At 52.9% G+C, this 20,759-nt stretch overlaps 1 protein-coding gene across 1 annotated transcript in view; it reads left to right on the forward strand.

Moving 5' to 3' along the window:
• DLGAP2 (DLG associated protein 2) overlaps window positions 1–20,759 on the forward strand; it is a gene marked incomplete at its 5' end in the record, with an annotated part of 450,426 nt that overhangs the window by 419,505 nt on the left and 10,162 nt on the right. Inside the window, 4 exons of the mRNA XM_065946643.1 lie at window positions 5,553–5,902; window positions 6,679–6,720; window positions 13,069–13,154; window positions 14,807–15,222. Of these exons, the coding sequence (XP_065802715.1) occupies window positions 5,553–5,902; window positions 6,679–6,720; window positions 13,069–13,154; window positions 14,807–15,222 (894 nt within the window). The remainder of the gene's footprint in view (window positions 1–5,552; window positions 5,903–6,678; window positions 6,721–13,068; window positions 13,155–14,806; window positions 15,223–20,759) is intronic.

Consider the following 20,759-nt stretch of genomic DNA (forward strand, 5'->3'; position numbering starts at 1 on the left):
ATAGACAATACAGCCTGTACCTAATAATTAGCTCAATCATTATTACCCAAACTGTTCAACTGAATAATTGAATATTTTTCTTGAATGCATAAAAGGATATCTATAATTATTTATTTTAATCAGTGGCAGGAAATTAACATGATCAAATGCACATTTTTAATTCTTTCTTCTTCATGGTCTTCTTTTTTTTTTAACGTTTGGCTGCACCTCGCAGCTTGCCCGATTTTAAACCCCAACCAGGGATTGAACCCTTGCCCTCGGCAGGGAAAGCATGGAGTCCTCCTAACCACTGGATCATCAGGGAGTTCCCTTTAATTCTTTCTTTACTGTATTTCCCAGCTTCTAATTCTAATTCTAAGAACTCATTTAAGAATAAACAGTTCAAAAAAAAAGAGTACACAGTTCTGCTCTACAAGTTGTAAGTACCAACATGTATTTGTCAGGAGACTGGACTCATGAATGAATATAGTGATATACCCATATTTTTTTAAAACTCTGTCTCAGTGTTATTTCATTTATCTAAAATGTTTTATGTACATTAAGCTCTATTTGCCCCAAACTGACAACTGACAGTTTTTAACTTATTAAGTTCAGAAGCACTCAGTTGACCAGGAATGTAAAGGTGATGCATCATCTGCAGTGAGCGGCCCTGTCCAGGGTCAGAGGGGGCCTGCTGTGTGCATACGCCCGATGTGGAGGCGCAGGGCCACGGAGAACCTGTCTTAAAGGCCTGTCTCACAGTGCAAACTGCAAATCCTGTTTGGCTTCTACACTAATGTGTCGGCATGGATCTGGTGTGTGCATGTCTGGAACATTTATGTGTATTTTTCCATGTGTTTCTTTAGCTTGTGTTAAGTTATTGACAAAACATTAGGTAGCAGCTGTTATTTCCATTAAGTGTATGTGTTAGATTCTCACTGGGGCCATTACAAGGGGACCAAGGGACAAGTGACAGGTGTTTTCAGGGGCTGCAAACTGCCCCAGAGAAGCCATACTTCCCTCGGCCAAGAAGGTGGTGGGGGACCCACAGGCAGGAATCCTCACGGGTGCAGCCGGGACTCTCCTTAGCCCCTGGTGGCTAAATGCCACTGCAGATGTCCTCAGGGGAGCCCTGTGTCCTGGGGGGACATCGCATCCTCTCTGGCCCTAAGAGCAGACTCGGGGGCCCCCCTGACACAGTGTGGAAACAGCATGAACACTTCCTTTCGTCGCTGTGCTGCCCCTCCCAGCTTGAGTATAGACTGTTCTCTGCTACCCTGGAGACAGACTTCTTGTTGTTCAGTCACTAAGTCCTATCTGACTCTTCGTGACCCCATGGACCGCAGCACTCCAGGCTTCCCTGTCCTTCACCATCTCCCAGAGCTTACTCAAACTCACGTCCATTGAGTCGGTGATGCCATCCAACTGTCTCATCCTCTGTCATCCCCTTCTCCTCCTGCCCTCAATCTTTCCCATCATCAGAGTCTTTTCTAATGAGTTGACTCTTCACATCATGGGGCCAAAGTATTGGAGCTTCAGCTTCAGCACCAGTCCTGCCAAGGAGCCCCGTTTTAATTAATTTGTTAGGAAAATGTGTTGTCCCACTACATTTTTACAAATAAGTGTATAAATTCACATTATCACCCTGTGGCAAACGCATTCGAAGTTGAGAAGATGTGATAGTGGATTTTCCTGTGACCATGGAGATAAACTGCAACAGTGAAAATAAGACATTCAGACAGGAAGGCAGTTTGGTTGCTTTGTTAGACTTCCAGTCTAAGTTGTACTGGGTACATTTAGTCAGATTCATCCTTTTTAGCAGGTGAAGGGAGTCCCGTGAAGTTGAGCGGGACGCGGAGGTGAGCTGTGCTGGACGTGGGCTTTGTCGCTTGGAGGGCCTCGGCCCGGCTTCCTGGCGTGTTTGTCGTGACAGCGTGACAGTCCTCGCGCGCGTGTCCTCGCTCCTGGGGAGGTGCGCGCGGCCGGGAAGCCCACACGTCTGCGTTTCTGCTGCTGCTCTGCGCTCACCTCCACGCTGTGAACATAAACACAACCGCGGCAGCGAGGCGTCGCTTTGAAATCTGTACTCCTGGCTTTCTCAGTCACCTGCACGGCCACCGCCAGGCGCCGGGAGGCAGGGGGCGATTCTTCAGAATCAGTGTTTCTGCTTAAGAGAAGCAACGAGGACCACCACCACCCTCCACTGTAGGATGAGGTCTGGGCGCTCAGCCACGGCCATGACGCAGAGCCAGGGTGCAGGGGACCACCTGCTCTCGGCGGGGTCTGCAGACACAGTGTTGAAGGATAAAGACCTTCCTTCATAAATGAGCTGTGCTCCCTGGGTTCCCATGAAGACACCGCCAGCTCCCAGTGTTTCATGTGAAAGCTGCCAATAAGCTTGCTTCTCGCCCTTCCCCGTCAGTTAGCGTGTAGATACTGTGCTGGTTCCCTTGTCATAGCGATGTTACGAGCGGTGGAGAAAAGGTCGCTGAGAAGCAACACGTGACGTGGGAGGGGTGTGGGGGAGTGGTGAACACACTCTGGACAGCCAGCCGTGTCCCGGGTCAGGAAGGCGGGCCTCAGCCTGACCCCACACAGGGAAGGACGAGCCGTTATGGAAAGACCTGGCCGCCCGTGTCTCTTCCCGTCACAGGGGAGCAGGTGGGCCCCACCAGAAACGTGAGGTGGTGGCCTCACTTGGGTTTATTTCTGAGCCGGTCATCTGCGTGGTGGGGCCTTCCTGAGCCCGGAAAACATCCAGCAGCACCCCTGCCTCTCCCCTTCCCCATCGTAACCACCGGGAGTGTCCCCAGACGTCGCCAAGGTCCCCTGGCAGAGAGGGGCGCAGGTTCTCTGGGCTGAGCACCGCTGGCTGACACTGCAGAGGGTCTGAGATTCCCCAGACGGGGATGGGGGGGCAGGGACTTGTCCAGGGTCCCCCTGGTCCCCGAGAGGGTACAGCCAGCCAGCCTTCCCCAGGCAAGCAGCAGTCTGGGGGCAGAACAGTGCGAGACCCCACCCCCTACCCGCTGTCCCCTGCACCAGCTCTGCCCAGCTGATCCGTGAGACACAGGACATCCCTGGTTCCCGAAACCCCAGCCCCCCAGTGCTGCTGAGTCAGCAGGTCAGGACCCGGCTGAAGGGAGCTGGCACTCTTGTCCCCAGGGCCAGCAGGGCATTCGTGACCCCTCCTGCGCCTCAGAGCCTAACTGTCCCCAAAGGGTCCTGACAATGTCCAGCCTCAGCTCTCGGTACCCAGACCCTCGATCACTCCAGCTCCCAGGGTCTCTTCTCCACCACCAGCAATCGCAGTGAAGCCTGAGCTGCTCTCTTATCTTACTGAGAAGCCCAGATACATTCATAGGATTTTTTTCTCTGTGACCAGAAACAACCTTCTTGAAGAAGGTGGGTTTGCTGTGCTTTTTGCATTTTCCTTCTTCTGGAACAGTGCCTCTGTTCTGCAGTGACTAGCCCAGGGAGGGGCTTCCCGGATGGGTCACCAGTAAAGAACCCAGGTTCAATCCCTGGGTCGGGAAGATCCCCTGGAGAAGGGGATCCCCACTCCAGTATTCCTGCCTGAGAATCCCGTGGACAGAGGGGCCCAGCCTGACTCCTAGGAGCTTGTATCCTCAGTGACTTTGGCATGGTGATGATGCTGGGGTTTCAGCAAGCTCACTAAGTCCTGGGTTTGCCCCAAGGGGGCTTGGGGGGCACGACTGTAGGTGGGTGCGAGGGGTTGAGGGGCTGTGGTGAGCCATCTAGGGGTCCCTGAAGCTTTGTGAGCTCCACGGGAACAGGACCGCGGGGCCTGCGCAAGAGTTACCACAGGGCTGGAGGGGACGCACCACAGTTGACTCTGACCAGACGGACGGAGGTTTCTTAAATGGAAGGATGTTAGCCACTTGAGCACCACGGGTGGAGGGTGGAGAGGCCTGGTGAGGAGAGTGAATGTGCCTTTAAGAAGCAGCTTCAGGCAGAAGCGCCCTTCCCTGTGAGGTGAGGAGCCCCCCACCTCGGTGGAGAGGCCCTCCTGCTGCTGGCGACACCCTCTGGGCAGAAGCTTCACGCTTACTTCACAGTCAGAGGTCGTGAAGCTTGGGAATGCTTTCTCAAACATCAGAATCTCCCAGAATAAAAACCTGGAATAAAGTCAGTTTTCAATAATTTTCCTTTTGGGGCTGATGAGCATTAGGGGGCAAGTCTTTAAAAAGACTTATTTTAGAGGTTTCTCTGTTGTAGACACTGTTCAGAGTCCATTTTTCTAATAGCCTTCTTCCTACCTTTGTTCTCTACCCAACGTGCCTCTTTCCCATTCGCCCTTTTGAAAATGTGTACATTTTATAAATTTTCATGTGTGGTTTTTATGCCTTTAAACTCAGATCCTCCTGACGTGAAAAACTCACTCTGTTTTATTTGTTGATGTCCATCTGGGTGACACTTGATGCTTTATTTCTTCAGCGGATCCGCTCACACAGATTTAAAAGTCACTGGCGACTGGCTGGAGTCCCCACAGGCGGGAGAGGAGTTGGCCGTCTTTGCGGGCCACAGAACACTGACTCCTGGCCTGGGGCCGGGGGCCCTTAAAGCAGAGCCGCCCCGTCTGCCCCCGGGGAGGGGGCCGCCCCCTGGGCTGCCCGCCGGCCTGTCTGGTCCCCAAGCCAACTGCCCTTGCTCGCCTGCCGCTGGTGTGGGTGCTGAGTTTGCTGATGATGAGGCTCCCCCCACAGGTTCCAGCCAGTTCTTCCTTCCAGGGGAAGCAGCACAGCCGGCCTCGGTGGGAAGTCCACTCCCATCAGAGCAGCTGTGAGGTTTTCCTGCCGTGAGAATCGGGAACACCCGGGCCCAGCACATACAGCTGGTGAGTCTGGACGCCTCCTAAGGGGCGTTCAGTACCGTTTCAGGTCCAGCTGCGCTTGTTCCCTTCAGTGGGTTTCCAGCCCGTGGCCTGTGTGGAGCTGCGGCGGGGGCACAGGGCGCAGGGGTGAACAGGGTGGACGTGGAGACCCGGCTCCCTGCTCCGCCAGCCCCGCGGTTTATACCCAGCGAGCCTGTGCTCGCAGGGAGCAGCCAGCCTTCCGACCTGTGTGTCTTCTCTGTGATGAAAATAATGCCTGTTCACCATAAGCGTTTGTGGAATGCACAGAGAGCCTTCCGCCACGCCGTCGCTGATGATGGTCGTCGTTAGAGTGTGCTTCTAACCTCTCTTCCTTCCCAGGTTTTCTGTGCAAACACAGTCCGTCTTGGCCTGGAGAGAACCGCGCAAGCCCTGCGGTTCTAGCTCCGAGTATAGAATGAGCCCCTCTCCTGGTGCCTGACCTGCGTGAGGACGGTGGGCTGCCCTCTGTCCTGCTGAGTCAGAAGTCACCTATTCTGCCTGATCTGGGGGTGTTTTCATAACTTTTCACTATTAAACATACATCTGCGTAGACGGTCTCTGAGCACAAAGCTTCCCCCACACTCTGCGTCCTCTCAGGCTGGACGCCAGGGGAGCTGTGCCTGACGGCTGGCGGGTGCTGGGCGGGAGAGCAGGCTCGGCGGGCGGCGCCCCGCTGACCGGCTGTGTCCCCTCGCAGGCGTCTCCTATGCCAGCTACAAGAAGACGCCACCGCCCGTGCCGCCCCGCACCACCTCCAAGCCCTTGATCTCAGTGACGGCGCAGAGCAGCACGGAGTCCACGCAGGACGCCTACCAGGACGGCCGCGCCCAGAGGGTGACCGCCTGGCCCCCGGACGGCCGCGGCCTCTACAACTCCACGGACAGTCTGGACAGCACCAAGGCCATGAGCTTGGCCCTGGAGACGGCTGCGGCCCAGCGCCACGCCTCTGAGGGCCAGGGAGGCGCCACGCGCACCGGCGACAAGGCCATGCTGGCGTCCAAGGCCGAGGAGTTCCTCAAGAGCCAGCGCTCCTCCATTGGGGTCCAGGTACCTACCCGCGTGCACGCCCTCCCCCCAGTGACATGGACCGGGTCCTTGTGGGGACCCTGCAGGCACCCAGAGTCTCTGAGCCCCAGCTTTCAGGAGAAGCCAGTGGCAGGTGCAGCAGGCAAAGGACCCCCAGGCATTTCCAGGGGGCAGCCGGCAGCATGGAGAGTGTGGAGATAGGTTATTCTGATGCATAAAAAGGAGGGTTTGGGGTTGAAACCCAATCTTTCTAAAGCTTTTTAGTCTTTTGGGCTTTGGGACCAAAAATGAAGGACTGGAGGCTTTTTGCAGGAAACAGGAGCACATCCGCTCAGGGGCCCCAAAAGTCCCCACGCCAACCCCTGGGTACCCACGGATTATTCTCATTGTCTTCTGATCACCGAGAGCCAAAACAGCTGCCCCTGCGCCGACACCCACCACCAAGTCCACTCGATTTCCAGGAGGGGAGGGACACAGTACCACCCAGCTGCCGCTCAGGAGTGGGGCCCAGGACTGTCCTCTTGGGGACCGCCTATCTGGAGGCCCCAAGCCCAGGCAGGGTCAGCAGCCAGGCAGGTCCTCGGCAAGTCCGGATACCTCCGTCAGCCTGAGTCCTGTGGGGCGCTTTAAAAACCCTAGGCCTCCCTTGCGCCACGGAGGAGGGCCCACGCATTGGCAGGCATGAGGGGGAGCCTTGTCTCGGGCGCTGTGGGGCCGGGGGCGGCAGGCTGCGAGCTGACCGCTTGGCGGGTCCCCTGAACCCGGTCTCCACACTGTGGCTTCGTTGTTTTGTTTAGGATTCTGAATTCCCAGAGCATCAGCCATACCCAAGGTCAGATGTAAGTACCAAAATACGCCCCCGAGCCAAGTACGCATGAATTTTATTTCCTCCCTTTCCGGGTTATTCATCCTCCGCTCTCGTCGCCTCTCTGTCCTCATCTATATGCCAGGCTCTATGCTAGGTGCTCCCGTTGTCGCAGGGACCCTTGCATCCCCGGAGACGCAGGCAGCCCCCTCCTGAGGACACAGCTGGGGCTCTGAGCGCCAGTGACCCCCGCAGCCACAGCCGTCTGGGCCGAGGTGCTGGCCCGGGTGCCTGCTGCCCTCAGGGTCTCTGCCTTTACAGTCACGTCTGCCGAGGAGACCTGTGAGGCCCCCAGGCTAAGAAGGTCACCTCGCTGGGCACCTGTGACCCTGGTTTCCCACCTGCCACCTCCCACAGGCTTCCTCTGGGCTGCCTGCTGAGCCGCAAACAGGGCTGGAGGGTCAGGTTCCCACTTCTCTGAAAACAGTGGGAACATTCCAGACAATCAGATGCTTTCAGATTGTCCCAGAAGCCCACAGACCTGCCTTAGCCCCCTCCCGCCTCCAGTCACCCCCAGGAGCCGCTGACAGCCTGCCCACCTCACACCCCATCTGCTTCCAGCTGCGGAGCTTCGCCCCACGGCCCCCCTCCCACAAGCCCCTGCAGACCCCCATCTGCGTGTCGCGGGCAGGGGGGCGCACCTGCCCCTCTCGGTACCCAGCGCCTAGCACAGCGCCTGGCACATAGCAAGCTCCTGGTCAGTGTCGGTGGGCGAGCGTGGGCGAGTGTGGGCGAGCGTGTGAGTGCAGGGGCTCGCTGTCCTCCCGGCGGCAAAACGGTCACAGGACGACTGAGCGTGTCAGTTTGGGTGGTCCAGTGGGGTGAGCTGGAAGCCAAAGAAAACGTGACCCAAGGAACTCGAGCGACAGGGGAACGGGGTGCGCCATCCGGGAGCAGGGGCGGTCAAGCTGATGGAAGGACCACTGCACACGCCTGGAGAGCTCCCGGGAAGTGCTGGAGGATGTCGAGGGCTCAGGGCTCAGAGCAGAGTGGTGCGGAGGGCGCGGCCGGGGGCCGGCTTGGGGACCCGCGTGGATGCACCGAGTCCGTGCCCAGCCCCCCCGGCTCCCCCCGTCCTCACGGGAGCCCCACCCGCCCACAGGGGCCACATCCAGCCCGGAACGGGAAACCCAAGGCTGGGGGCCAGTGATGGGAGGGGGGACCCCAGCGCACAGAGGGGAATGACTTGAAGGGCATGTCTTGCCCCCCACGAGCCTGCTCTGGCTCACCCACGACACCACGTGGAGGACAGCTGACCCCGCCCGTCACCCTGTCCTCAGCCTGCAGGGAGGGCGGCGGGTGTCACAGTGTCCGTCTGGCACTGCAGGGACAGTTCCCGCTGGGCCGCCGCCCAACCTCCCAGGACACAGCGTCCGGGATACCTTTCATTTTACAAACACCGTTCTTCCCACCTAGCAGGGGCCCCTCCTGCCTGCACCTTCCCTGGAGCCCAGGCCTGGGACAGGGGCTGATATGTGGGGTCCTCAGCTGAGCCCACGACGTCCTGCCCCAGACCCTGCAGGTCAGGCTGCGCCTGGACCTCCTGGTGACCTGCCCTCTCACCTGGACACTACATCTGGCCCTACCTCATTTCCTCACAGTGACGGTGACACCGCGAACGATTTTCTTTGTGTTCATTTTGTTTTTATCTGTGATTTGTCTGTTGTTGCAGGGTTTCTACATTTGTTTTGTGTGTGTGTGTGTATGTGTGTGTGTGTATGTGTGTGTGTGTGTTCCTAGGTCCTGTAATGTGGTCTGATGTCCAGGGGTCTTTCCATCCTGTCCGCCTCAGTCATCCCATCTCTAAAATGGGAGTGATGCCCACTCTGTGATGTCATAGGTGGTCACTGGGTTTAAATGTCCTCCCCGAGGCTACACCCAGGAGTCCTGGGCAGGTTACATCCCCCCGAGCCCCAAATCTTCCTGCCTGCTTCTGCTGGGGCTTCCTGCATCTCACAGGGCAGGGGAGGCAGTTCACCTCTAACTATTGGACTCACAGTAGGTCACCAAGAAAAATATGGGGACTCCATGTGGGAGCAACTCACCCACTTTGCTGTAAGGGCTTTGAAGGCAGAGTCTAAGATGAGCTTCTTTAGAGCAAAAACCCGAGATCAGAGCTCAGCCAACATTCTGCTAACAGCCTCCTGCTTTCTGGTCCCTCCAGCTGTGGGTGATCAGACATGACTTTCTGAAAATCTGGGCCATACACATGTGCACTCACATGTCACACATGTGCTGCACACATGCACACTCTCACGTGTGCATGCTCATGTACACACATGAGCATGCACACACATGCACCCCACATGTGTGTGTTCACATGTACATGTGTGTGCTCACGCGCATATACACTCTCATGCACACACGAGCGTGCACACACAGAGGTGTGTACTTACATGTACCCATGTGCACTCTCGTGTACACACATGTATGTGCACATGCATGCCCACAGAAGTGAGCTCATGCGTATGCATATGCACTCACATGTTCACCCCATATACACACATGTGCATGCACACACATGCATGCCCGCAGAAGTGAGCTCATGTGTATATTATGCACACTCATGTGTGCACTCATATACACACACGTGCATCACATACATGCATGTGCCACAGGTGTGCACTCACATGTACAGATATACACGCTCTCACATTTGCACCCTCTTGTATATACATGTGCATGTACACACATGTACGTGCACACACAGGCATGCCCACAGATGTTCACTCAGGTGTACCCATGTGCACACTTCCATGTTTGCACTCTTGTGTACACACATATGCATGCACACAAATGCACAACCACAGGTGTGCACTCACAGGTACACATGTGCACACTCACACACATGCACTCTCATGCACCCTTCCCCCACTCTTCATGGCCCATGGCTGTGCAACCCCTCTGTCATGGCCCAGGGACAAGAGGCAGGTGCTCCAGGAGCCTAGCGCCCACAACTCACGTGGCAACAGGGAGGATCCATCCCCATCCACCAGCAGGCACCTCCAATCAGCACTTGCTTCAGAGAGGTCACTCACATACGCAGGTTCTGAGGACTTCATCTTTCTTCTCCATGCCCGGTACACCCTTGCTGTTATTGTTTAGTTGCTTAGTTGTGTCCGACTCTTGGCGACCCCATGGACTAACTCACCTTGCTTCTCTGTCCATGGGATTTTCCAGACAAGAATACTGGAGTAGGTTGCCATTTCCTTCTCCAGGGGATTTTCCCCACCCAGGGATCAAACCCAGGTCTCCTGCTTGGCAGGAGGATTCTTTACCACTGATCCAGGGAAGCCCCTAAAATACCACGGCTCTTGTAAAAATGAATATGTACATATATTTCTCAAAACTTTTATAATCCTTTTACACTTCTCATCAGAATTTTCTCTTTGGAAAAAATTCCTTTGATTTCCTTCCCACTGTGCAAAATAATAATTCCTTTTCTTTGTCCTAAATTTGATTTTCCCCATCCTCATAAAGCTCTCCCAAGATTTCTGAAATTGATAAATATTTAGCTCGTCCTGGCTTTATGCAAGTTGACCACATCCCCCTCCACATTTACCTTCTGAAAAATGGAGACCCTTTTTTTGTTAGAATGGTTTCATATGACAACCACTGTAGTATCTATGAAATTCATTATATATTCCTTGAACTTAACATATCATTACTATATCTGTGGATCTTAAAAGTGGAGGTGAGGGAGGGAGCATTAGATTTGCTTTGGAGAACCTACCTGAACCTGGCCTCACACAGTTTCACACTCATTAACCCGTGTTTGCTGATCCCTCACTTTTGAAATTAGGAAGAAAAAAGCCATAGAATCTGAGACTTACCTAAGTGTCACATGGCCAGCAAGTGGCAGAATTTGACTCCAAAAGCTGTATTTTTCTCATTCACTGTAAATAAGAGAACTACAAGAGAGAAGCTGTGCACACCAGAGAAAAGAAGACGAATTATTTTGTGACATTTTGGTTGGTTTGGTCACTTTACGGTCAGTTTCTCTCTGTGCGGATGTGTGTGCTCTACGTGTGAACACGCGTCTCGCGGTTGGATCGTTCACTCCACCTGCCGATGCACGCTCCTGGGTCTGTGTTGTAGCGTCAGCATCGTCGTGGCTTCATCCATCATAACCGCACAGGTGTCTGTGTCGTGAGCAGCCTGAACTTGCTCAATGTTGCCAGTATCCTGTCCTCCTGTTTCCCCCACTTTCACCTTTTAATATGTTAGAATTCAAGGAAACTTCTTTAGACTAGACTCCTAGGACTGGAAGTAATGAGGCAAATGTTCTCAACATTTTTATGATAAAAATTAGTGCTCTTTCCATACAAATGTCTCCCTGAAACTATACGAATGAAGTAATTTCACCCATATTGTGTATCTCTCAAATTCAGCAGTATCTACCAGAATGGCTGTGAATATAGTCACAAAATTATATACATGCACAGACATAGATCTACAACGGCATTATTTAAAGTGGCAGAAAACTAGTTACATCTAATTAAATAAATCAGGTTATAGTCATAGACTGGAACAGAAGCTAGAACACAGGCAGCTCATATTGCACTGACATGGGTAACATTTTTAACATATTAACTTATTGCAATCTTTTTGTGTAAAACAATAGTAAACACAGTGTCCACATCCAACAAGGTAACATTTATGTCAGCCATGACCCACTTGAAACTAGAAAGACGTGGTGATCACCAGCAGGTTAGGAATTTTACTCAAGCACATTTCCTCCTGTGCATGTGTGCTAAGTCGCCTAAGTCATGCCCGACTCTTTGCGACCCCATGGACTGTAGCCTGCCAGGCTCCTCTGTCCATGGGATTCTTCAGGCAAGAATACTGGAGTGGGTTGCCATGCCATCCTCCAGAGGATCTTCCTCACCTAGAGACTGAACCTGCATCGCCTGAGGCTCCTGCCTTGCAGGTGGCTTCTTGACTGCTGCTCTACCGCTGTCCCAGGCTCTACAGGGCCACCCCCCTGCCCCGCCCCATCCCAGGAGCTGCAGGGTCTCCACAGGCTGTGCTGATTCTGGCCACAGCAGATGCTAAGCATGCCTCTGCCCCCTACAAGCTGTGCACCCCTGGGCAAGTTACTCACCTTCTCTGACTCCTCAAGTGTTCCATGCAGCTGGACCCAGGGTATCATGTGCACCAGCTGTGGTAACACTTGCCTGCTCTTAGCTCAGCACCTGGCGCGGGATCAGCTGAAAACAAACACCAGCTCTTAGCAGCACAACTGGGCTTCATCACAAACCGCGTCAGCCCCCGGCGACAAAGACTTAGCCAGCCACGACTGCCCAGGGCACCTCTGCTCATCACTAGCAGGAGACGGTGTCACAGTTACTCGTCTCATGGTTTGTGTGTTACCCTTGCAACGGTCACTAATGTTTTTAAGAAAAGATGTGTTTGACAGTTTAGTTTTGACATTTGTGAACTGGAGTCAAAACACCTTTTGAGACAGTAGGTACTATTTCTTGCAAATAAAAAAAAGAAAAGGGACCGTATAGAAGCTGGGATAGCATTCAATTAAACTAATCTTTGGTTGTTTAGTCATATATTTACTCAGTGTCATATATTTACTCTTCTGGGGCAGACTTTTCATACTGAGAGTTTGGGAGCGGGAGGTTGTTTGCTTTTGGAGTTTTGGTTATTTTTTTAGAAACTGTATGCTACTAGAGTTCTCTCATGAGTTAATGTTGCACCACAAATGCTTCCTTGGGCTCGGGGAGACTTCTCGGCAAATGCAGCCACCGTAAGGACTGTGTGTGGAGCGCACGCTTTCTGTTCTGTTGTGGCATTGCCCTGCCCGGGCACATCCTGTGAGCAGACGGCGCTGTTTCGAGGCGGGTGGAAGGGTTGCCCAGGGCTGGTAAAGCTTCAGTTCTTCCGTATGTCATGTATGTGGATGCCGTCATCACCACCGTCCTATTCAACAGCCCGTGTGTTGTGTTAGCTCTATCTGGTTCATGCTGTACCTGCAGGATGTAACAAGAGCTTTTAAGTCCTCTCATAATGCAATCCAACACAGCCTGTTTTTCGCCCGAGCTAAGCAAAGCAATTTTATTTGCATACATTTAGAAGGTGGAGGCTCAGCGTTGAGTTACGGGGTCATGCACAATTTGATGAAACATGGTAGCAACATAATTACACCAGCACGAGTGCATTTCCCTCCCGTTGTTGTTTTCCTGGGTCAAGTGCATCTCTGCATTAATTACACAAATGCATAATTAATTATGGCAGATGAACACATACACAAATAGTCCCTGGTCCAGGTCCCTGTCTTGGTTGTAAAATAAAATGTTCTCTGTTGCACTAGGTGGAGACGGCTACAGACTCCGACACGGAAAGCCGGGGGCTGCGGGAGTACCACTCGGTGGGCGTCCAGGTGGAAGATGAGAAACGGTAACCACTTCAGACTCCCGGGGCCTCTGAGCAGGGCTGTGGGTTAGAAACGTGATGGCGAGTGTCTGGACAGCACTGGCCATCAACGGTTCATGCCGTTGTGGAGACAGGGTCATATATCCCTAACCTAACTCAGTGGATATCATTCGGGTATGAATTAGCATCCTTCTGAGCTTTGTTTCTGCTAGCGGCTGGGGACTCATTTTTTTCTAAAGTAACTTACCACCTGTGAAAGCAGAGGGGCTGGCAGCTCTAAACACCAGAGTCCTTCACCCAAAGGGGAAAAGGATGAGCGTAAAGCCAGCTCAGGTTTTCCCACCTTAGGATGTTAACAGTACAACCACAGAGAGAGGGAGAGTGAAAGAAGATTGAAGAATCCTTAGGAAGGTGACGCTTCCAAAGAAGCCTTCACGCTGCCCAGCACAGAGAAGTCCACGACAAGAGTGTTGTTTTTGTAATGAGGACAGGGTGATTATTCTATTTTATATTTAAAATAGCATATCTTGTAAGTTTCATAAAGACAGATTTGATGGGCATATCACATCGTGAGTGCCAGGCAGCGTCTGGTTGTTGAAACCCTGGTGAGTCACTCAGTGAGGGTTTTAGACCAACCTGCAAAGATGTGGACTGCCAAGGAATCGAGAGCACAAACTGATGGCTTCCCCAGGATGGGGGCCTCTCAGAAACCGTGTCTTCTGCCCCAGGACCTGGGCTCGCGGCCTCCCGTCCCCGCTGGTGGCTCCTTCTCAGCGCCTTGCCTCCAGCGAAGGCACATCCATTAGCCAGCTGCACACACAGCTGCCTGCCATCTGCGCGTCCAGCTGGTGAGGAGCCAACTTGTGTAGCTTGGCAGAGTTTAGGTGTGCAGACACACATGCATGCACACACACATGTACACATGCACACATAGACACACACAGGCATACACATGCATGCACACACAGAGACACACATGCATACAGAGACACATGCACATGCATGCACACACACACACATAGTTCTCACCAGCAAAATCTGGGCTCCAGTTATAAGTTCGTTCTTGCCAGTCCTTTCAGTAACTGGCTATGAGGAATGAGTGACATTTAAATACATACAATGAAAATGTTTTTTAAACACCTGCTGAAGTCAGAATTTGGATTCATTATTTTGCATAAAAGACATAACCAGATGATACTGCATTATTCAGAGAGAAGAAGCTCATGTCCTGAAATATGATATGAATAGCCACCAGAACTCAACAAGACACAGATGTTATTACTTAAAAGAATTATGTACTTGAAAGAAGCAGTGGGGCTTCATTTTACATACACACAACACACAGAAATGTGTAAGCCTGTCACGTATTTCTGAAAGGCAGGTAACCACCCCAAGACAGTGGTTTCGGGAATAGATTAAGCCACCTGTGGTAAACTTAAGTCTTCAGTGGGCATCACTTAGCCACTGAAGCTTAGGTAAAAGTTAGAGTTTCATTCTTTGCAAAGTCAAATAAACCTCTCACACAGATGAAACACCAGTGTGCTGATAACAAAGATGAAAACACTGGTCTACACCACAAGGCTGGCGTGTGGCCTCCAGATGTGTAAGCTGGGCTCTGTGGCTCAGGGTCATCTTCAACAAGCTCCCGTCTGTCTCCCCTACCCCCTCCCTCGCAGACACGGACGCTTCAAGCGCTCCAACAGCGTGACGGCTGGGGTGCAGGCGGACCTGGAGCTGGAGGGCTTCCCAGGACACGTCGCCACGGAGGACAAGGGCCTGCAGTTCGGGTCCTCCTTCCAGAGGCACTCGGAGCCCAGCACCCCCACGCAGTATGGGGCGGTGCGCACCGTCCGGACCCAGGGGCTCTTCAGTTACCGGGAGGACTACCGGACCCCCGTGGACACTGCCAGCCTGCCCCCTCCCGACCCCTGGCTGGAGCCGGCCCTGGACGCGGTGGACGGCGGGCGTGCGTCCCCGTGCCACAGGGACGGTGCGTGGTTCCTGAAGCTGCTGCACACGGAGACGAAGCGGATGGAAGGCTGGTGCAAGGAGATGGAGAGGGAAGCCGAGGAGAACGACCTCGTGGAGGATGGTAAGAGGCAGGTCTCTGCTGAGGCCTGAAGACACTCGCCAGGTTTCCATAAAGCAAATGAGCACGTGGCGGATGAAATCCATGAGGACAGTCCCTTTGATCCCTGAGTAACTTAAAGTGCATGGGCTCCCACCATACCCCACCCGAGCTAAGACGCAAGCAAATGAACAGAAAAGCAGTGGCTGAGATATTGACGGGCATCCCTCTGTTCCATGCTGTGTGATGGATAGCAGGATGGCTCAGGCCCACAGGGGTTTTGGGACTGCAGGTTATCTCAGGGTCCATGTGCTGGTTCTCTGAATTTTGGCAATGGTGATGGGCAACAATTCAACTGTTTTCTAGACTCGTGACTGTCCCGTGTTAAAAGAAATTGCTTTGGCTTTGTGTCAGAGAAAAGCTGGAGATGGTAAGTGACTGACCTCCTAGCTAGTGATGGAGTGTCTTCTGCTGTTCAGAAAATGCCATGCCTCATCCCTGGCCATTTACTTCACTCTGATTCTCTGGATCCGTCACCTTCATTCGTGGTTCAGAGAGGATTCCCTGAGCAATAAAATACACACTTGGCTTGTGCCTTAGGCCCTGGGGATTAAGAGGTGACACTAAAAGTCCCCAGCACTGAAGCCTTGTCCTGATAAGCTATGATTTTCTTGTCACTGGGGGTGGTCGGGAAAATCCTGGAAGTAATGCCGTGAACATCCTGTGTATGACTTGATGATCTGCAGTGACCCGGATCAACAGTAAGATCCTGTCACCTAGGCTGTCGTTGTCTTATTATCAGCATCTGGAGAACACGCTTCTCCTTCAGCCCGGCAGAGGAAAGGGCCTTCTGCTGTCGGTCAGCTGCATTTCTCTACACAAGTCTTTTTCACCTTGCTTGCACCTTTGGGATCTTCTCCTGGACTATGTGTCCTGTAAAGCCCCAGCGGGCATTTGCTGAGCACATGGTCTCATAGACTGCAGGTGGAGACACTGATGAGTATGCAGCACAGACACCGCAGGGACCGCAGAGTGGGTAAGACCAGCACAGGGGCGTTTCTAGTGAGTGAGGAACGTGCGCGTGGTAAGAGCGGTGCAGACCCAGCGCTGTAAACACCCTCAGGTCCGGCAGATGCCGCCAGCCAGGCAGTCTGAGAGGTCTTCCTGGTGGCGGGGGAGTCTGGGCGGACCTTGAGGGCGGGAGACTAGTCAGGCAGGCGAGCAAATATCAGGGCAGGAGCAGGGGCAGAGAGCCAGGCCCGAGACCCTCCAGGGAGGCCCTTCCTCAAACATGGACTCTGCGTCTGCCTGGGGAGCTTGGTCCCGACCTCCGGAGCCCCTGGCTCTGTCATGCCTGAGGACAGGCACATGGACACACACCCTTCTCAAAGGTGGGGACGGCTTTGCGTTTTCCTGGAGCTCTGCCCGGTCTTAGGCTCCTGGGCAATCACACTTGATACACTGATCGTCCTCCTGCGGTGCCCAGATATGCTGACCATCCTCCGGCAGCGTCCAGACACGCTGAGCGTCTGCTGGCGATGCCCAGCAGAAGCCTCGGCGGCGAGAGTCCGAAGGAGGAAGAGGGAAGGGGGGCAGTCTTCACACACAGGGTGCTTCCACCCCTACTCACGCCTCTGCACAGCAGAGCATGTAAAACCCCGTGTGCCCTGACACCGCCCTCGGCCAGGCAGGGGGCCCCTCCCCCAGACACCAGCTCAGTCACCGTGACTCCACGGGGTTTTCCCGCCACTGTTTCATAACTACGTGAAATCACATCTCTAGGAGCCTCGGATTCAAAGAGCAGTGAACAGGGCTACCTGATCCTTTCTGTGATTTTCTCAGTTGCTTCATTACCCAGCTTTATTTTTTGTGCCAAAGGTGAGAGAATGCTTGCTTTGAATCTCAACTGTATGCTTTGCACATTAACCGAGCGCCGTATTGGTCACGTTTAAGTGATTCCCTAGTAATGGTTAATGGTGAGATAACTTTCCATGCCACTCCTCACTTTAAAAACAGGTACATGGTTCTTGGTTACAGTCCTTTTAAAAAGCGAAGATTAAATTAAATGACTGTTGAACCAAAACCCTGAGCTCCGAATATTGAAATTTCCATTATATGAGATAACTTTTCTCCCAAGCTATTATATTATAACCACAGCTCACTGAATTGATCGAACAAATTCAGATTCACCCAACTCTCTACAGTTAATAAAAATATCATGAGAACTGTTAAATACTGGTATAAGTTAAATCATGTTAAAGCAGGTTAATCCATAAACAGATACTCTGCAGGGATTGTAAACCACCACTAGACTAGTGTTTTGCGGGTTTTGTGTTAATTATGTTAAACCAAATGGGTAAGTGGCATAAAGTAAAACCAAAAAATTTTTTAAAAAGTTATGTTTTCTGAAATGGAAGTTTCCAGAGCCACAAAAATCTTACTCAGCAGGTTTGTAAAAAGATGAATGGCCTGAGGAACTGCGCAGTGGGGTCTTTTGAGAGGTGCTGGGGTGTTCTCTTGCCCCCAAACATCTCTGCCCCAGAGCTGCTAATCTGAAGATCTCCCAGCCAGAGGCACAGACCGCAGGCTCAAGGCGCCGGGAGACCTCATCATCTGAGGGACCCCCATTCTCACTCGCCACGTTATTGCCATAGCTGGGGTCCGATGCTCGCCGCGGGTCTCCCAGACCTCCTTCCCTGGAGCTCCGCGCTCTCTGGTCCGGCTCGGGCACCGTGCCATCGGCGGTAATCACAGTGACCTGGGGGACTCGGGGACACTGCCCTGGGCCTGCGGTTTGCCCGCGAGTCCGCACCCCGAAGGTCAGAAGCGGGACGGCTTCGGAGCACCGCCGCTTCCAGCCGGGACCGGCCCGGTCACCGCGAGCCCGAGGCCCCGCCTCTCACGGGACGCAGCGCCCGCTGAGGGTGCGGTCAGCACGCGGGCCGCCCCAGCCGCCGGGGCCGCGGCAAAGCGAGCCTGAGAGGAGGCGTGTGCTCGAGAAACGGGAAGCTGAGAAAGCCTGAGGCTTCGCCGGGGGTTTGTGGACGCTGGCGTGTCCCCATGGCTGGGTCTGGAGGGAATCCGAGAGACCCGCGAGGTCGTGGATCTCCAAGTGACCACCTCAAACTGTGTACAAATGCTAGAAAAGCCCACTTCGAATTTGAAAAGAATAGTGTTAGTGTTGCCCTGGCACTTCAGAGTAGATTTAGGTGGAGTTGGAAATTGTAGAACAGGTGTGAAAAATAAATTAAAGGAGCAAGTCAGTTAATCAAATTTCTCTGTACATCAAAGGCCTGGGTTGTCTCAGGTTCTTTGTAAATTTGCATTCTGATGAGCATGAGCCCTTATCTGTAGCTCTTAAAAGAAAGTGGTTAAACTATGACAGAATTAGGGAAGGATAGTGGAAAAGAAATGGCAACCCACTCCAGTATTCTTGCCTGAAAAATCCATGGACTGAGGATCCTGGTAGGCTACAGTCCATGGGGTCGCAAAGAGTCGGACACGACTGAGCGACTTCACTTCACTTCAGTGGAAAAAAATAAATTGAAAAAAATAATAATAAATTGAATTTTTGCTTCAAATTCTTTGCAATTACGGGAAGCTATTATTTACATTGTAGGTGTCAGATAGAACCATCCGCGCTGATGAGCATAGATTCCCTGCCACCAGTCGTCAGGCCAGTAGCCACACTCTGACATTCCTTACCTCTCTCGAGCAATAGTCAGCGTATACCCTTTATAATAAGTCTCCACAATATTAAATCAACACCCAGACATCACCCCCTATCCATGCTGTGCTGAGGTTTATTAACTGAAGTCCTGTATATTAATCCTCCCATTGAGGTGCCTTTTAAAAAGGATGTGAAAAACGGGGACTGAAGGTCCAGCGTCACAACACCTCACAGACGACCCCCCTGTTGACTTCCTCGTGCTGTTCATCTTTCTTATGAACCTGTGGAGTAAGATGCTTGTGGCTCTGGAAACTTTTATTTCAGAAACCACACTTCTCTGGCGGGGGTCCTTTTTGTTTGTTTTACTTTGTGTCACTGACAATGCCATTGGTTTAACTGATTGACTTTTTAATTACCACTTCAGCAAGCATAGCGTCAGTGAAAAAAAATGCATTTATATGTGAGTCAGTTCTATATATTCGTACAGTGACCGTTTGGTTAAAACAAGTCTCTTTAAAGGTTTTTGTCAGTCCTGCCAGTTACAAGGGTTTCCAAGTGGAAATCAAACATGTTCAGTTTGGGGGCCAAATTGTGAACCAGGTGGGAAGTATTTTCAGCCCTTCCAGGCCATGCTCCGGCCCCTCTGTCTTCCCGCCCTGTGTCCCCTCCACTGCCCGGAGCTGGGGGAGGTGAGCAGGCCGGGGGGCCGGGGGGCCGGGGGGCGAGCCCTCTGCAGCAGACTGCAGGCGTCAGGACGCTGACAAGACAGCTTTCTGTTTCGTTCAAGTCTGAAAGGATGCCACGGTGTTATCTGGTGAACTCACTGGTATTGAAAGTTACAGTTTTAACTCTTGTTCACGTTTTGGAAGCAACCGAGAATTGGGTGACATTAGGGAAGCATTGGTTTCCTAGGAAGGGCCGTGGCTCTGTGGTTGTGCAGGGTGCTGGCGAGGGCGGCGCTGGCTGCAGCTCATCTCCAAGAGGGTCAGAAAGACAGACTCGCACAGAGATAGAGATCCCAAGAGATGGAGCGGAGGTGCTGGTGGTACTTTGTTTCAAGTACTCTGTGTGTGCAAGTCGTCACAACAAAGCTTTGGGGAACAGCAATCCAGACAAGTCAGAAAATGCAGGCAAACTCAGGAGCGTTTCAGGCCACTAACCCCCACCGCCCCCACCCCAGGAGAGCACCACGTGGCGGACACGCTGTCTGGGGCCGGGTGCTCACCCTGTAAGCACGATGGTGCCCCGGGCCTTCCATAGCTGCTTTCTGTCCCAGTAGGACGCGTCCTCGGCACCCCTCACAGACACATTTGATTTTGGAGACTGTGGTTCCAGTTCGTGGTGCTTGACCGCCTGTGCACCGAGGCCCCCAGCTGTGTCTGTGAGCCCCACCCCGGGGAGGCCAGGAACCAGGGTCTCAGTGGCTTGTGGCCCAGAAGTCAGAGTCCTTGAGGCCGGTTTCTAGCTCGCCCTGAATGAGTCGCAACTCATTATTTTGGAGGCTGTCTATCAAAATTAGCAGTGTTTGGGGAAATTAGGGAGAAAGCTAAAGAAGCTGAGTGTACCTCTCTGGACATGGGCTGCACCGCTGTGGAAATGCCAGGTCTCAGGCCCACTCCACACCCCCTGGGTCTGCCCGTAACCAGACTCTCCCCAGCCAAGTGACCCACGTGCTGAAGGTTCTGCCCTCTGGGCTCTTCTCCAGACTGAACCTCAGGAATGTCCCAGGGTCAACAATCCGCAAGTACCGAAACATCCTGTTGGTGGTGATGGTTCAGTGTCCACTTCATGCCAGACGAGCTCCCGGCTAAGATCTTTGTCTCAGAAGGCTCCCCTCTCCCTTGGGCTGGAGACAAGCTGGCCCCACATGGAACGTCAGGGGCTCTGTGTA

The sequence above is a fragment of the Muntiacus reevesi genome, chromosome 10, assembly GCF_963930625.1.
Source record: "Muntiacus reevesi chromosome 10, mMunRee1.1, whole genome shotgun sequence".
Lineage (NCBI taxonomy): Eukaryota > Metazoa > Chordata > Mammalia > Artiodactyla > Cervidae > Muntiacus > Muntiacus reevesi.